The sequence below is a fragment of the Phymastichus coffea genome, unplaced genomic scaffold, assembly GCF_024137745.1.
Source record: "Phymastichus coffea isolate CEN01 unplaced genomic scaffold, Cenicafe_Pcof_1.1 PCOF00091, whole genome shotgun sequence".
Taxonomy (NCBI): Eukaryota; Metazoa; Arthropoda; class Insecta; order Hymenoptera; family Eulophidae; genus Phymastichus; species Phymastichus coffea.
The window spans coordinates 386610-405528 of NW_026706902.1; the positions used below are offsets into that span (position 1 = coordinate 386610).

Sequence of the window (18919 nt, forward strand, 5' to 3'; positions counted from 1 at the left end):
TATTATTATATTTCTGCTTTAAATGTCTAACTTAATATGCACGGCAAAGCTTTACGGGCATGCCTTTATAAGATTTAAGAGGGTCTATTTCAGCCCCCTTTTATGACTCCTGGCATGGGTTCCGCCTATGGAAAAAACTTCTAATATTGCCGTACTGTAGCTAGTTCTGGCCCGGACAATACATAGAACAAAGTTTTGGTGTTCCATGAAGTTTCCCATTTTTAAGCTAGATTTTTAAGCTTAATTTTCCAAATAGCTTTTTCAATCTTTTAAAGTGCAAATTTTTATATTTTGAAGAATTTTTCAAGACAGCGTTCACACGTTATTGTAAATATTCAACTAAATGCATGCAACTAATAAGTTGCAATTATCGCATTTTTTTTTCTATTAAAATTTATCTTTGGCTTTGCCTAATCAGATTAATAAGGTGCATAGTTGTTAATTCTTTTGAACTTTGGGCGCATATTCTATCTATAAAAATAGATAAGAAAGGATATTTATTTGACCTAACGCTAAATATTATTATTATAGGCTATTTTTATCGATTCTATAAAAATGTATGACTTTCTTCTATTGGAAATAGTTTGTTACATGTAAGCAATGTCAAGTTTTTATAATATTATCAAACAAGAGCTAAGATCAAATTCCTTTGCTGTTTGTTTTTCTTTGTTGATAATGATGGCTTTGTTGAAAAATTATATAAAAATAAAATTTCATAGTCACTTTTTCGATGAAAAGCAAGTTGTCGTAGATAAAAATTGTATAGACGTATTTAAAAATTAATGTAATTTGTGAACGATTTCATCTGATATTGTTATTGTAACTTCAAGAACTATGTTCATTTTGAACGCTGAGTATAGGTGTTAGTACGCTGTAGTCTTGGTTCCGTATAATCATGAAAGGCATACAATCAGCCTCCCCTACTACTTTTGGAAGGGTGTGGGAGCATTGCTTAGAGTACAAGCTGATTCCATCACAAAAGAGTCATGCATTTTCTTAGATTCGGTGAACATAGCCTGTAATTTTGAAAATATTGAGCGTTACAATAAATGGACATAGCTCCTTGCATATTTTCATACGTGAAAGGATTCTCCAAAATTATAGGTAAATCGACGACTCGAATATCTTCTTGTATCTATTTATAGTTGAGTGACTATCTTCGCTTATCATACCAAAGTTAAATAAGATTTGTAAGCACTGGTTAGTGAACATTGTATTATCGATTAATAAAGTATATAAACTTCCATAATTTAGTAGTACTACTCTGTAACTGTCCTGGTGTCTAGAGTAATCTTTATTGATCCCTAGGGAGGTCTTTTCGTATCAATATATCCAGGCAATGAATCTTTCTGTCGAAAACGTATTGGCATCCATTGAAGTATTTATTCATCCTGAAGAACCGCAAAAAAGATCGATACTCGCATACCTGCTTCAAGAATTAAAAGTGTTGCTCCTCGTTCTTTTTCTTCGCTGCATAATTACAAAGTAAGAGACACTAGCACTCGATACAATGGAATCATTAGGCATCAATCTCAGAGTACAATCGCTGGAATACCAAATTAACCAATGACAAGGAGTGGATGCCTAGTTTTTGTTACAATAAACACCTGCAGGAATGCAGCATGACGCTGAAGAGAAAAAGAAGTTCTTCGCTCGCCTCTTTTTTGCGCAACGATTCATATCATTATAGTTTATGAGGCATGAAATTGACTTGGATTTTATGCAGGACTGAAGTACAGATCGCGTTGAGGATTGATTATAAAACTTTCTATACAGCTGCCTTGGGCTACAATGAAGGATAACGTCTTTATTCGTCCGAGCGATTTGTTCGTCATTTTTTTATTAAAAAAAAAATTATTCTACAATGATGGTCCATGCGTTGGGTTTGATTCGCGGCGTCGTGCGCGTAAATAAACAACAAAACAAACTTTTCATAAAAAGCTATGCACACGTAATTCTACGTTGCTTTCTATATTTTGCTATGATATTGAATATCATTAGACTCGCTACACTGATTGTGTGTATCCACTAATTGTAAGTAGGGCAAAAGTAAATGAAAAATCCACCATGTAAAATCAGAATATTTTTACAGCTTGAAGAAGACTGCGTTGAAAAACAAAATGAAGTGAGAACCAATCATCTGCAAAGCCGCAGACGTCGACATCGGCGAACTGTTCGAAAAGAATGTTTCCAATTTCATAAGAGAGCACCGTAGTGCAGCTCGTTATATAGTTGATTCGATCGATCGGTTGACTGCTAGTCACGGAATAGCGCTGGCGTTCCGAATAATTGAAACTCGTGCCTCGCGCGCGCTTCCAAAGGGTCTTTTGTGTTCGAAGGGCATATCTTTGAAGCAAGTTACTTCGTGAAGTTTCGATGGGGGAAAATTGAAGGGTCTTCGATCGAGAGCATCTGATAATGAGCTTGATTCAACATTCTCGTTTTTTTTTTTTTGCAATTTTAACAACTTACAAATCGTGGCGGCAAGGTTTCGCAGGAAAATTGATTGAGACAATAGTGATGTCGCTGACGCCTTGAAGGCACAACAAGGTCGCAGCTATTGCCGACACGGCTACAATGTAGCAGTTGTCGCCGCGAGAAAGAGAGAGGTTGACGAACTCGCAAGCTTTCTAACCTGCTGCTCGTTATCGACAGAGGCTCTCCGATGACAGAAGCAAATCGCCGCGCCACTGGTGAGCTTTATTTTGGGGTGCGCACAAGCAGCATGCTCATGTGCTTGCGGATACACCAGGCGTGTTAAGTGCGCGAATAATCCCGGTGAGTCAGTTGGTTTTACTTTTGCACTGCCCCATTTGAAACGCCGTTGGTCTCTCGCACGAGCTGCATGTTCGTGCGGCCAACTGACAATGCGCCTGTAAAGTCGATAATAAAAAGTAGACCTCGCCGCGCGAAGGTGAAAAAGAGAAAACACAATTGAGTTCTGAGCGCGCGACCGCGAGTACAACTATACTCGGTAAGCCGCAGAGCACAAGGATCGGCCATCGGCCGCGGAGCGTCGCCCTGTTCTCTCCCAGCACGGCGGAGCTCGCTTTCCAACTTTTGTCGGCTTGTCCGCAGGTTTCACGCTGACCGCGCACGAGTGTCACTGTGCTTCGTGTTATTCGCTAATTTCGCTTGTTACGAAAGTAATGCGTCGATGGTCCAGAAAAGTCCGCGTAATCGTTAAGTAAGCTGGTTTTACACTTTGATTGTGCATTGTATTCTAAGCACGAGGCATGAAAACCGAAGGACGCGAGCGCGACGCGGGGACTTTCCCTCTCGTTTCTCAAAAATAAGCCTCCTCTCGGCTAAATAAACGTCAAAGTGGTATGCAAACAAGTCGAAAAAAGGAAGAAAAATACGACAGGGGCTGGTTTACGTGTACCATGCAAAAAGTCGGCGAATTTGTGCACATAAGCGAACCGCGACGGGTTGTGTTTATTATTAGAGACCCTTCCAGGGAGAGGGGGGGAGGGAGGGAGAGGAGAGACATTTGGCGTCACATACACGCGTGTAAAAAGCCAAAGAGGCAACTCTTTGACGGGTGCACGACGTATGTTCACCGCGTTCGTCATCCACACGCGAGTACGCACACGAGTGGTCTCGCACTTTCGAGGGCTTTATTGCGAGTTCGTGGCGCTGAAAGAGGACACAGCACTGCGTTTTCCGCAATGTCTAAGTGGCCGTTCTAACACCAAGTGCTTTGGTTTCCTTCTAAACGAAACAAATCTAAAGCCACACAGTGCAACGTGTAACTGGCGCTCGACCGTTGCACGAAGGAACTCGCCTGGCGCTTTTGAAGTCATGAAACTTCTTGAGCGTGTGTGCGCGAGCGAAGCTCGAAGAAGATACAGTCGCATAAATTACGCCCGAAATCTTGATAAACATTGCACGCCGCGCAAGAGGAGGGCTAAAGTTGTCGCTGCTACACTACGAATAAAATTAACATACAAAAGCTCTCTCTCGCCGTTTCATAAGTACGTACATGCTTTCTTCTGTCGTGCGAAACAAATATCAAACTTCAGATTGACGACTGTCGTGTTGGGAAATTACGGCGAGCTGGCAAAGATGAAAAAGAAAGGTAATGAGGGAGTGGCATTGCCCGACGAAAGCTTATTAAACGGCGATAAGAGGGAAAATCGATTAGCCGAAGAGGAGGAGGAGGAGGAGGAGGAGGAGTTACTCCTTGGCCATGTAGCGAGAGCTGAGAAGGGGCGGCCGACGTACTATTCTCTCGCGAGAGAGAAGAAAAAGCGTTAAGCGTAACGGTGTTGGTGGTATAATAATACTCGAGAGGAACGAGGAAATAATGGCATCGAGATATTCGTTGCTGCATATGCACCAATGTTGCAATTTATTATCGTTTGGGAATTGCCCCAGCGATCCTGCCCCGTGCAAATGGCGATAAGCGCCTGCGCGCGCGATTGCGGAATTCGAATTCATCGACGACGAGGTCAAGGCACGAGTGCAGCGAGAAATTGGTATTTTTATAGCGGCCGCAAACCATCTCTCGAGCGCGCGACGCCATTGCTGCAGTTTTTACAAGGCAGAAAAGATTAGAGGTATTGTGCAGCAAAGTAATTGGACTGGGACCAGAGGGCCGATTCGGTGGGCGCTGCGCGGTGTATAACGGATTGAGACGCATAGACAGCGATCGGCCCAGTTCGCTCGCTCATTTTCATCGTCGAAAATCGCCGAGACGCGTGCAGGCATTCCGATTTGCATTGCGAGGCCGAGATCGGCTTCGCGGCTCGCCACTCTTTCCTCCCCTTTCCCCCGTGGGAATGGCCGCGCGCGTTCGGCAATCAAATGGCAATCGGCTTTGCAAATGAGCTCGATCGACCGAGCTGCGAGCAAATCGCAGCTCCGACGCGAAAGTTCACGAGGAGCGCTTGGCCGAAGCAGTTTGACAGATAGGAGGTTCTCGGTGAGCCGTGTAGCGAGGTGGCTCGAAGCAGAGATGCAAATGCACGCAGGTATATACTCGCGGAGCGCGGCGGCGCGGCGGCGCACCGAGATCCGTCGATAAATTTCGCCTTGGCCAGGCTGGCGCGCGCTGCGAGATTAACGATACGAGCTGAGCACAAGCTTGCCACGCTTGCCCGTGCAGCGCTCGGTCTTTAGCGGGCCCATGCATAAGTGCAGCGTACGAGCGACGAGCGACGGATCGAGCGCGCCCGCCCCAACGCTCGCCCGAACTTACGACTTCCGAGACGCGGCAGTCCCCTGCGTGGGTGTCGTCCTCGTCGCGTGCTCGATCATAATAATGCAGTAATACTCGCTCGGTTTTCTTCACGCGCGCCAAACGCTGATTCACGCCGCGGAATCATTCTGTCTAGCTCTCGGCGTTCCACTCGAGTGCAAAGTGAAATCGACGTGGCCATTGGACGGACGCGTATATACACTGCGGCGCGCGTGCTGCTGTTTCGCACGCCGATTGCTAATTAATTTGGCCGAGCCGAGAGAGCGGGAGGAGTGCGATGTGCCTCGGAGTTTTGTTTTCCGAGGATACCGTTAGCTCGCAGGGGCTCTCGCTCCAAAGTTTTTACGGAAAATAAATAAAGATTACCGTTAGCCCCTCTCTCCGGATTCCACGCGGTAGCCGCTAGTTTGACTAATGGAACGCCTCGCGCGCAAACGAGAAGGAAAAAAGGCTCGCTCGATCATGATTTTCCGTAGGCGAGGCGCGATCGGCGTACGCGCGCGCACGGGCGCAATCGATGTCTCGCGGACAGGCTTGTCGACGCATCGCCAGAGCTGCAAATAAAGCGTCGACGCGATTTATCTTATCGCGCCAATTTTTCGCCGGTCACGTATGTGTGCCGCGCGGGTTAGCCTTTTTCACGACGACAAGAAAGCTACGAGATAAGATCGTCTACGTTTCGCGTGCGCTTAATAATGTCTGAACTTTGCGGGCCTTTATTCCGCACGCATTTACGTAACCAACTTCTCTCTGTCTCTCGCTCTCTCCCCCGAGTAATTATTTCTTGCGCGGGCAAAAAAGTGGGACGTGAACTTTGATGCAGTTGCGCGCGTGCACGGACACGTACGTACAGCGAGTTGTTACGTTCGATAAGCTTTTATGCTTTTATGCGTACATTCGTGCACTGTTAAAACGGGATATGGAGGGGGAGGAAGTTTCTCTCTTTTTCGTTCGCGACTGTAGGAGACAATTGCATGGAATTCGTCATGAGGGCGGCTCCAAGAGAGCGCCGTTTTGCGATAATGCCTGATAATGCACTACTGCGAAGCTTTTCCTCGTTATTACATGGCAGTGCCAACAGTTGCGGGCGCCAGCGTATGTTTTTTACACTGATTTTCGCACGCCTGCCACGGCGTCGGACCGATCTTTTCCTGCCTCGAGAACCACCACGCAGTGAGGTTTTCGAATGAAAAAATGCTGCAAAAGCTGTAGAGATGTCGCCACGACGATTTGCCGACGGAACGTGCGCAAACTGCCGCGAGAAACGAATGACCTCGATGTGTACAAATCAAACGGTTTAGCGCGAATGGGACTGTTGAGAGGGCAAAAAATGAAATGAAAACGTCTTGCGGCGGACGGAAAGTTGTTCGTTAGGTAAAAGAGGGCTGGGCGGATGGAAAAAAGAAAAAAATTATATATATATATATATATATATATATAACGCAAGCGCAAAAGGGAGAAGCAAAGAGAGGGAGGAAGTAGACAGGTTCTGAAGGATGATTCACCAGTTCGTTCGGCGCGGCGCGCCTCGCTTTGCGCTCGTCGTGGGTAGTAGGTGTTGCACGGGACAGTGGCTCTCAGTTACTTTCTACGTTCCCCTCGCGTTGCGCTTATTTTTCGCGGATAACATCAAGAAAACTCGCGCGTTCGATCTCGCAAAGTGGCTCGAAATTAATTATACCGCGAGTACCGAGGCCATACAGCCACTCGTTATAATTTCCAGTTGCTTGCAACATTTTTAATAATTCAGCAACGCCAATGATCGTTTCGAAGATGCCTAGATAAAAATAATTGACCCGGACGGGACTTTTAAAATATTTCTCAAACGCACACTAATTGCTGATTATCCGCGAGACAAACTACGGACGATGAATAAAAAGCTATACATCCATGAGATAGCATCAAAAGCCCAGAGCTTCAAACCAGCAAACACTTGGCGGTCTCTGGCGTAATTTAGCCGTCGACTTATCCACGAATAGAGGAAAAGCCACAAGCGCGCGCCTCATAATAAGCATAGTCGCCAAGCAATAAATTATCATTTCCTCGTGTAATGCAATTGGCCGTGCGCGAAAATTCTCTGTCCAACGTAAACTCGATAATTTACGAGAGCCATGCGATGGCTCGTTAAAAGGCCCCAGAGCAGGCCATCCTCGCGCGCAAAATCCTTCAAAGCAGCGTAAAAATTGCGCGCGCGTTGCCCTTTCGAACATCTTGTTCGCGTGGGGCGCGTGCTCGCGATAAATCAACCGTCAGGTCGATGGACGTACGAGAGATCACTTGTTGGACGCGCGTCTCTCTCCTCCGCGGAATATTGCCATTGACGAGATGTGGGCTCGCGCGGTGCGCGTTACGCGCGATAAATTTTCGATTCAGCGCAAAGAGGAGCTTTTACGGCTCTCGGAAATGATTAGCATGCAACTGTGGCGAAGAACGGGTGCGCGCGACATTCGATACAACATGCCCCCTGTTTTCGCTACGAAATAAAAAAAAAGGAAAAAAAGGAAAAAAAGGAAGAAAAAGGAAAAAAAGGAAAAAAGAAAAAGCTGAACTTGTGTTTCCGAATTCCTCGCGCGTGACCGTTCTGTGCTACTTGGCACCGTAGTGCGCGGAGGAGGCTGTCATACCCGTAGGTACAGCGTATTACCTTCGGGCGTTGGGGCCACCGCCTCGAATTCGATAGGCTCGTCTTTCGACGACAACTTCTCGATTTACCCGGGTAATTGAGAAAACAAAAAATATCGCGCTACCCAGGTGACACGCGCAGCGGCGAGTGCGCAGTTTGTTGCTCGGTGGCGAGGTGAACGAGTGTGCGTCGGTATCGGCGCTTTTTTCTCCGTTTTCGATAGTTGCGCTCGTTCCGGAAAATTGATGTCTGACGCGATTGCGCGCTACGGCGAATTTATCGGCACTCGCGCGACAAGGCGCTGCTTCTTTCACCAGAGAGAAAAACAATGAAAATTTACGATTCCTCTGCCTCGACTCTATTTTTAAATACAGCCTGTCCGCAATGCTTATTTATAAAGTTTATCGCCACCCGAGGATGGCGAACGGGACGGCCCGTGCAAACAAAGTATTGCAAGATACCGGGGCAAAAAGGATTTTAAACAATTTACTGTCCGCCAGTTGAAATTACAGAGAGTCGCTCGTTTACGAGCAATGTAAGCTTCTTATCTCTTGTATAACAACATTTAATTATCTGTCGAGTCGCAGATAAATCGTCAAGCGTCGCGAATCAACGTAATGAACTGCGGAGCGAAAAACAATCCGAGGTCGCGTAAGTGATGTAAAAATCTCTTGTTCTCTCTCTCTCACACAATAATGGCCAACGAGAGGCGCCAGTTGTCCTTTCACCTAATCACTTTCTAACCGCGATCGAATCCAAAAAATACAAGTAATTCGCAAAGTGTACGTAAATTCCAGGGGAGCGAGCGAGAGATTGGCGGCGGGGGGAGGCGAGTCGAAGTAGTCTCGGTCGAGCAAGCGAATGGCTCGTCTTGCTTGAGAGACTCTCGTGAATTCCTTTGTTTAATGCCTTATTGCGCGATATTTTAGCTACGGGGCCCGGCTACTATACTCCGCTTTTCACTTGTTGGTCGTTGCTAGGCGAGAGACTCGCTCCGCCAGCGGCGCCAGCTGCTACAGCCGCTACGTGCGCCTATTCCTACTGTTTTTACTCGTCTTGCGATCTAGCAAATTTCATCTCGAACGCCTTTCCTTTTCAAGCAAGAACGTTATGAGCTCAATGTCGATTGTTTCGTTATCCGTCGAATTTCGAATCGCGAATATTTGCAAAAGCCTCGATGAACATTATAAAGTCGCAAGACAATCAAAAGTCCATTCGAAAACCACGTAGTACAATATACATTTGCAATAATTAAAGAACCCGCATCGAATACGTCCAAGCCACTGTGATAAATGACGAAGAAGCCATGCGTACTCAGGCTTAATATGTCGTGAAATTAGCTCGTAATTAAAGTAGGACGAGAGGCTGAGAGACCCTTTTACGAAAAGTCGTAAACCAAGGCGTACGACTTTGAACTCTTTGGCCATCGCACGAAACCACATTTCTTTCGGATAGTTAAAGTGGCACACCGAGAATATATTATACGCCCTTGGATTCCTACGCACGCCGTGATACATCGCCCGAATAAAACGTCATGTTTGCACACACGTGTGTGCTCTGCCAAAAATGCCCCTCGTATTTTCTCATACAAAATTATTGTCATTACGCGCCTCGCGACAATGTTTTAACAAGCCAATCATCGTATTTCTCTCCCGAAAAGAAGCAACGGATATCAAAGTGAATCACGGCCAGATGAAGGATCGCAAACGACGAAAGCTTAATTGTGCGCGCGTTGCGACCAATTGGAAATTCGGAAAGTCAGAAAAAGCTAAGTTCCTCGATCGATCGGCGCTTTCGCGAAGCGCCCTGTTCTTCTTCCTCGCTCGATCCCTTCTTCAAGCAGACCTTCCGCGCACACGGATATCCGCCGGATATCCGCGAATCTCGTCGCCCCCCCCCCTGCCCCCTCTCTTTCCGTCGCTCTTCTGACCGAAAGCTTTAGGAGGAAGAGAAAACGTGGCAACGAGGGTGGCCATCGAGATATAGATAGAGTTTCTCCGCGTTTAATTCGATGCCATGGTCTTCCATCCCTCTCCCGACTTATCGGTAGCCGTTTCTTTTGTCGCGAGCTTTATGGACTGACGAAAACGTATTGTATTGGAGCAGCTCTCAATCTATACCGAGAAAATGTATTGCATTATTTTCTCGACTTTTATGCCGCTTTATTGACGGTCGCTGTAGCGAAAAGTAATCTTACGATGCGAGAGATCCAATCCTTTCATATATCGGAGGGTCAAAGTTGAAACAGCGTCTTTTGATGTGCTCACATAACGATACGCATGCGTCAAGGCTTTCATGCGACGAGATATAGATACGCGCCTAAAAATACAAATCCTCATCAAAAGCGTAATTCTATTTATGGACGATCATCCTATCAGCGCGGACTTGAGAGCGTAAACATGTACACGCGTAATTTGCGTAAGCGCGCAAATTGAAATTCAGGATCTCAATTCGAACGCGACTCGTCTGCTCTGTTGCTCTTCTCTTTTCTGAAGCGCAACGTACGCCTAGCGATAAATCATCAAGAGTCAGAGTAAAAAAGAAAAGGAAATATTTCGGAGAGGCTGTTCGTGTCCTTCGCGCGTATACACTTTTAGACGGGAGGGTGCGCGACATTTACCATGACCAGAAGAAACACACACGCACATGCGCTCGATTTATATAACTTATTACGGCTTCGTCTTGCGAGTGTTTTGTTGAAAATAAGGTCGTCACCGCGAGATTAAAAATGTGATAAATCACTCCCGTTTCCTTTTCTTGCTTCAGGGTATATACGGATTTACGTGATGGATAAGCGTGCAACTTTTGGCATATTCCTCAACAAGCTTTCGCTGTAGTATGAATGCTACGCATCGAATTTTCAAATTATCGCATAATGGAATACTCCATTACTAGTTTCATTTTTCGCGAGCATAGAAACGTATTTCAATTTTTTTAGGATTTTCTAGAAATTCAAGTCAAAATTCTCGACTTGCTTGGGACTTGTTAATTGTTTGAAATTACTTTTCAAATTCCTCATTTTTTAAAAGCTTGACTGTTTGTAACCTTGCTTTCGTATTTAATTTACAGCAATGTTGACGTTAAATAGTGAAAATTTCAAGTTCTTTACTGTGGTGTAAAAATCGTTCTAATAAAATTATAAACATTTTTTATTCTTAAGTTCTCCATCAATGCAAGGGCTCATTTGCTTCTTTAACCAGTACTCTAAATTAACTGAAGGATTTTTCGATATAGTCGATCGTTAACATTTTTATGAGAACTTTTTCAAATTTATCTAAAAAAATGTTGATAAAAGTGGTAAAATTGATTATTTCGGAAAATTATTCACTTTGTCCGGACCACTGATCTAAAGAAAGAAAATGAGCCCTTCAAAAATGATTCAAATTTCATGAAAAAATGTTCACGATGATAACTTTAATAAAATGTTTTTAACGGTACAGTAAAGAATGCTTATAATTTTTCCTATTTAACACCAGCTGGCCTCTTCAAATGTTACGTAAATTATGATAAATAAATCGAGATCTAGTTATATGGCAATGAATGAAAATTTGTACTAAAAAAAAAACATTTACAAGTCATTAAAAATGTTGAAAATCGAAATCGTGGAATATCCAGCCTTAGTTGCTCGTCACTTTTACAAAAGCTAATAAAATTATTGAATAGTCACGTGCAATTTTCAGTATAGATATGTATCATTTGGCTTAAACTTGCATTCAAGTTATTATCCGTCGACTTAAAAAGATGGTGCACAATGAGATGAAAAAAACTTGAAAATCAAAATCGCTACATTCTACAATTGAGCTTCAACTTCGCTTTCGCACGCAACGGAATGATAAGTAATCGCGTATTTAAAAGTCAATCCAATTATCAATTTAGCAGGGAGACGGACGAATAAAGGTAGCATTATACATGTAGAATTGCTCGGTATTAAGGCAGGCATGATACCACGCATTGTAGAGTAATGGGGTGGCTATGATTACGTGTAACACACACGTAATCCACAGCTGAAATGATAATTCCATTTGCGCGCGAGCGAGGCTGAATTACGCGTGCGCGGATTAATCGCGTTGGCGCTGGACGCGCAACGCGCGTGAGAGAAAACGTTGGTTTCTTGCACGATATATTGATAAAAAGCGATGTTTTGTCGGGCTCAACTTCGTTTCTAATAATACGTTGCCGTGAACATTCTTAATTGCTTTATCGTGTACATATGTAGAGTTTTCTTTTCATGTACAAGCCTGCGTTTGCGCGCGCAGTCGTTTTAATTAGACCAATTTACCGAGGAACAAGGAGGATCGTTAGAGCCTGTATACGCATCCAAATAAAGAATATTTGTGCATTCGATCGTTCGCTTTATGCCTGCACTCCGTACGAAGCAAATTTTGGTGGCGACTAACGAGTTACCAAAGACCATTGCAGTGCGCAGTCGCTGATGATTACCTGTCCTCCTGGGCGTCTCGTCCTAATATAGAGAGAGAGACAATGATATCGTCGCGGCGCGATAACGGATTGACGCTTAATTGTAAGCCGGGGAGAAAGGTTTTAATTGCGCAACAGACGGATAGCTTAATTAAACTCGTCGTTGACGGATGGCACACACGCGTGTTAATTATCGACGACTCGCGCGTCGTTAATTAATCTCGCGAGCGCAAATTGAATTTCCGGCGAATTTTTCTTTCCCTCTCACTCGGTTTTGCAAAATACAGTGCACGGGCATCAGTCACAGTGGGTACATTTTGCGGTGAGGGGTTTTCTATATCCTCGTAAAAAGCAGAAAAGTATCACGCGTGATACTTTGCAAGTCCGCTCGGCAAGAGCTGTATACTTGCGAAAAAAAAGATGCATTTTAATGACTGGTAATTTTTTCTGAATTCTCATAGAGTCCGTTATTTCCATCCCTAATGAGTATACATTTAGATTGACGATCAGGTCGCTCTTTCTGCTTTGCAGCGAATTAAATTACTATGATGCGCGTTTAGCGGGCAAGCGCACGTCGCAATGTCACAGCCGTCATTACGCGTAACCAAAAAGGAGCAGCTTGGAAATGCGCGTCACGAATCACGGACACACTGCTCACACTTGCGAGGAATCGCCGAGTTTGGCGGGAGGGGGTGGAGGGCTCGGTCAAGAGAAAGACGCGCGCAGAAGCACGCAAGTCGACGTGCACGCGAAAGCGTAGCCCGTCGTCATTCGGCGCGTGGCGCGAGCGCGGAAGTGACGTGGTCGCGTGAGCAGCCGCACGGAAGTGTTTTACGCGGCCAAACGCATTCCTTTCGCTCGCTCGACTCTACTGCAATTTAATTTTTACGCGCGCGAATAAAAGGAAGTTTTACATTCGCAACGCCGCGAAATAGTCTTCGTATTGGAAAAGAATAATATAAGATTGCAAGGCTTGGAAATGACACTCCACAGATGTGCCGCCGCTTGACTCGTTAACTTTTACGACGAGCACGCACGCGGACGAAGAAGTCCTGCCTCCCTTGGGGCGGCTGCTGCTGCTGCTGCCGCTGGTTATTGTGTTTGTAATAAATTGGGACTAGGATAAGCGCTTAGCGTCCTTAATTGCGAGCTTTCTCATAGCACAGAATAAACGGCCGCTCATTTTCTTTTGCAGTATGAGATCCGACCAAGGACATTCGGTATTTGCGCGCTTTCGTTGTTTTAACCTGTAGCAAAATCGAGAAGCTTCTCCTTCAGACTGCTCTTGGTGTGCTATTTCAAAGTCGAATAGGACGAGTTGCGAAGAAGGGGGTCCCCGACCGTGGTCGGAGCAAGAGGTGTTAAAGATAATGATTAAAACGAAGAAAGACAAGGGAAGATATCCGAAAGAGTCATCCCGCGGACGCGCACAAATGTAGATAGAACTGACAGTCTGCCGGAGGAGAGAAATCTAGAAGAAAGAGAATGAGAGAGAGAGAGAGAGAGAGAGAGAGAGAGAGAGAGAGAGTTGCGAACCGGGAAACTCACCGATAAAGGCCCGCTTCTTTCCTCGCTCTGGTCCTGTCGCGGATAAAGCTCCCCCGAGGGCGTATACACTGTCGCAGAGCACACAAGCGCCGAACACTTTACTTATATTCACAAGATGCACTGTACGTAGCAAATAAAAATGCAAGAAGACACTGTTATCGGCTGGAGGGAGAGCTGCGAACGCGGGAGCGAGTGACGGTCGAGTGAGCGGCCTGCAAGAGCCCCCCCGTGAAACTTACTAGTGCTCCCCCTTCCTGCTGGCGCGCGCGCGATCGCTATCCTCTCTTTCTATATAGGACCTAGTCGTGCGCGACTACTCGAGGCAGGTGAAATGTGGACCTATGCATTTCTCTCTCCCTTCGAGAGGAAAGAGGACGAGAATACGTCTTCCCGCGCGGCTGCAGCGATGGGAAAGCGCCAAGATTTACTCGCGATTAAGACTGAAAAATTTCTTGGCAGACGACGTGCCTTCGTTTAAACCATCATTGTTCTCCGATCTTTTGGCTTCTCTAATGAGAATGCTGCGCTCTTTTTTGAGGGCACCGCTCGTTAGCGCAATCGAATTCGGGAAGTCCATTTTGCGCGACTTGGCGAAGCTCCGACCCGCGTTTCGTCTCCGGAAGAGCTTTGGGCGAAGGTCGCTTCCGAGAAGAGCCACGCCGAGTGTCTTTCCACGGAAAACCGCTGGAAAAAAAGCCTCGCCTCGCGTGGATTTTCCAAAGAGCTCGGTGCAGCCGCGAGCGAACAATACAACAGAAGGTGCGATTATCGTGCAATTTTCTCCCTTCGGCTCTTTGAAAATGTGGAGCGCCGGATAACGAGAAAAAGACTCGCACGCGGCTTTTACTGTCTGGTTTCGTTACAACCGCTGCCGCCTTTTCTTACTGTATCTTGATCCCTCATCTCTCTCTTGCGAGAGCTTTGGAATGCTTGGTTTTTTCCTTCCTTGTTTTTGCGAAATTTAATTAGCTATTACCAGCGATTGGCTTTTAATAGACACTCGAATACGAACGGCCAATAAAGATCACTTATCGCCGCGCGGCTCTTGTGCGCGCTTCAATTCGATAACCTGTTTTTCGTATTTATAATGCTAATTCAGTGATTCTCTTCAAGCGCTGCGGATCATAAGTCGACAATAAATCGTTGTAAATGCAAAGTACGAAAAGGGTGTGTATGCCGCACAATTAGAAGAGCGCCATCGTCCCTTTTCGCTAATTCCACGTCGAGCGAGAAAAAAAACCTTGCCAAGTAATCGCCTTACGTTCTGCCTGTTTTTTCTGCCTCTCTCGGCTGCGGGAGGACTGTTCTTGTCTCGCGCACCAAGGCGAGAGAGAGCAACTTAGTCACGGGTGAACTGCCAGTGAGCAAAGGTAAAACGTTTTTACCAAGTACCTTTTGCGAGTTTTCGAGACACAGAGGGCGGGAGGGAGGGAGGGAGAGAGCTGAAAGAGAGTCCTTTATACTCGTTGCCGACGACGATATTGGCATTTGAATGCATTTATGGCGTTTGGATATGCGTTTGCAGAGGACGTCATGTTGGGTATTCTCTTATATCGTTGCTCGATTCTACGAAATTCTTCGGACTATGGGTTTGAAATTGTTTTGGATCGATTCACGAAAGCTAAGATACTTGATAAAGTTGGTCAGGCAAATTGATATAGCAGCGAAAGAATTAACGCACGCTTCATTAATTTAACGTTCAAATGGACAACGTGCAACGGCGATGCTTTCTCACGCGGAGTTGTCTCGCAAAGCCGCCCGTTGTCTCCCTCGCTTCAACGCAATATCAATAAATAGTGCAATACGAGCAGCAGCTCATAAAAACAAGAATAATCCTGGCAATAAAGTTTGCCCTTAAAACGCCTGCCCAACGGAAATATACGCACTACTCCCGATTCAATTTCCAAGACTCGGGTATTTCTTTTGGAGAGCGAAACTTTCTTCCAAACCGCGCAGCGGAATTCCCAGCAGACGCGCGAGGCGTCGTCGACGTCTTTCCATCCCGAGCGTCTCCGTCTTTCTCTTTTTATCTCCCAGTGACGCGAAACAGTGTCTCGAGTGCGCGCGAAGTGTGGAAGGAGACTCGACAGCGCGTGCACGCCGCCAGGCATAATCGCTTCATTTTTCCGTTTGCATTACAAGCGCCACGAATGACACACCGAGCCGCGTGCCCAATCGACAAATCAATTAGCGCGGAGCTCTCGATCCGAAAATACACAGTCGGCCGTAGCGGCTGCAAAAGAACAAAATAGCGGCGTGCTTTCTTTCGTCTGGCGAGTCTCTTTTCGCGGTCGCGCGTGGCGAGCCCCTGAACTGCTGGCACGTGCCAGTGCCGTAGTTGTCTCTCGAGTCCCACTCCGTTAATTGGGCGGCGGGCTGCTGCTCTCGCACACGGGGGAGCCTTGCCGATGCTATTTCGCAGGAGGAGAATGCGACGACAAGAAATAAACGGCGCATAGTTGGGTTTTCATTTGCAATTGATGGCTTGGAAAGTTGCTTTGGCCAGCGCTCGGGGTGACTTGGGTTCGCGCGGTGCCGAAAGAGCCATTTCTATGATCTCCAGCCAAGGCTCGCACGCTGTAAAACCCGCGGCAAAGCCATGTCGGGCTTTCCGTCTCGACCCTCGGCAAGCCATTGTCACCTCTAGGCGGGCGGCGGCGGCGGCGGCGGCTGCTGCTGCTGCTGCTGCTGCTGCGAATGCGACCGAGGGGGACGAACGCAGGCTAATTCGACGCGTGCCACTGGCCTAATCACGGGCTCGCGGCCAACACTCTAATTGGCGGAACGTTTGCATTGCGTTCGCATTAACTAACAAGTTGCTGCGCGGCACGCGAACGCTCGATTGATTTTTGAAACTTCAAAGAGTCGCGCTGTACGCCTTCAGCCCGCGCACGAGCAAAGTGCGAGCGTGCGCGCTCGGCAATCAATCGACATCGCCGGCGACAGCGACGCCGGTCTGTGATTGCGCGTTACCGCTTGCCATAGGGAACGCGCGCATCTTGTTTAGCGTTGCAAGAGGCCGCGCGTGCACGAGCGACAGCGAGATCATCGGCGGTGAACGAAGAGAGGATTTTCTTGCCGATGCGTCGACCAAACGATCGCAGTACAGCAGACGCGGTTTCTTCCTAGCGGCCGATGGCATTTTCTAGAGGAGCGAATCCGAAGCAGCAGCAGCAGCAGCAGCAGCAGCAGCAGCAGCAGCAGCAGCAGCAGCGGTGGCGGCGGCAGCGACGGCGCTCGAAACAGAGCGTAACAATGCCGCGAAAGAACCGCTGCAAGCATATATAGCTTGAACACGATTTCCTGCCTCGGAGCAGGCTGCAGCAGCCCGCCGCCGTATAGCGGAAGTTTCTTTATCCGCGACCAAGCAGCTCGGGAATCTCAAAAACTGCAGGAGCGAGCTTTTTCCTCTAGTTTTTTGCGTGGCAAAGAACTTGGCGCGTGTACTCACTCTGATTGCAGCTGACGTACTCGTAGAGCAGCGAGGTGACGGTCTCCTCGCTAACCTTCTCCCACAATCCATCGCAAGCGATTATCAGAAAGTCCTCCGTGCCGTCCAGTTGTACTTGCGTGATTTGCGGCTCCTCCGTGACGTAGGGCTTGAAGCTGCTGTCGCCTGCAAAACAATCGAGTTCAATGAGCGTGCGATCGCGCCAGCCAGCGAGAGAATCGGCTCGCGCGCGGACGCGGAGCGAGCACATCCGCGAGACGCGCACGATTCGCCGTGATAATCGAATTAAAGGCAGCCAAGGCTCTCTCTCGTGTTTTCGCACAGTCCATTTGCCACGGCGAACAGCCTCTCATCAGCGCCATTTTCCATAGGCTTTTTCTCCTCCTGCCTTGCTTAATGATAATTAAAGAAGCGATTAAGCCGCGCTTCCGGTATCAGCGCCCTCTGCGCCCATTATTGCTTTTTGCGATCCGTTGCGCCTCTTGTTCAGTCGAATTATCCGAAATATTGTGGCACATAAGGCAAATCATGAGCCGCGGCCGCGGCCGCTGCACGCTGCCGAGTTACGAGCCAACGTAAAAGCCTCGCGCGCGCGCGCGCGCGCCGTACTGGTCTTGTCCGCCGTAGCGCTATCGCAATCGCTATTTGAATTTGCAATCTCGAATGATGCGCGCTCGAGCTCCTTCCTCCTTCCTCCTTCCACGTCCACAACTCCGCGCGGGCACTGACGAACTACTTTCGTTTCATTCTCTTCCCCGATAATTTATGGCCGGCGAGGAGTGGGCGATCAACTCGGCAAATAAACGCGCATCCAAATGGAGCGCGCCGAAAGGATCTCGCGAATCAACGACCGATCGCAGGAGGCAAGCGGCGCAAAAATAACATCGCCGACCGAGTAGCACGCACATAACTCCTTCGCTGATTATTCTGCTGCTTGCGCTTTGAGTGGCCAAGCGATAAGCTCGTTCAACCCGATGTATACGTGTGCGTGTGGGTACGTGCGCGCCGCTGTACTCGCACATATTATCGTGTCAGCCGAAAGTATTGCAGGATACGTACACGAAACGTGTATAGAATTTTCGAGTACCCCCACACACCCTCGTCCTTGTTGGAACGTAAACCACCCTTCGATGTCTGCATTCAGTCTGCGCGTAATTCTGATTTTACGAATGGTTGGCGATTGTTTTATTGGTTGCTGGCGCAATCGTTCGTTTTCTAGTTAGAAGCGCACCTTGAAGATTTGCTCAGGGACGCTGCACGTTTCGTTATATCGACTACACTTAATGAACTTGATTTAGATAATCGGCGATGTAAAATTCAATGACTGAAAGTACAAGTTGGTAATGCTCGCGAATCAATCTGAAACTTGGTGCGCAAAATACTGATCGCAGAAAAGAAAAATCTATAAAGTGCAGTATATGAAATTACGAGTATCGATCGTGCTCGAGGATGGTACTCGTGTGATGAGATGGGTCTGACACCAATTTAACTTCCCTCCGATCCACGCTGCTCTCGAGTCAAGTGTGTAATTTGTATGCGATTAAATCGTGGCGCAGCGCAATCTCTCCAGACGAGTATAATAACACTCGAATGATTGTTCATAAGGTGCAAAATGATGCAACACGTCGTGTTATTCGGGGCTATTTATTCTTTCGTTGTATTTCGAAATGACAAT

General features: G+C 47.0%; 1 protein-coding gene across 1 annotated transcript in view; it reads right to left on the minus strand.

Annotated features, from left to right (window-relative positions):
- Positions 1-18919, minus strand: part of LOC131669294 (205 kDa microtubule-associated protein-like) — a 53321-nt gene that overhangs the window by 27194 nt on the left and 7208 nt on the right. The window contains exon 7 of the mRNA XM_058944073.1: positions 17245-17409. Within this exon, the coding sequence (XP_058800056.1) occupies positions 17245-17409 (165 nt within the window). The remainder of the gene's footprint in view (positions 1-17244; positions 17410-18919) is intronic.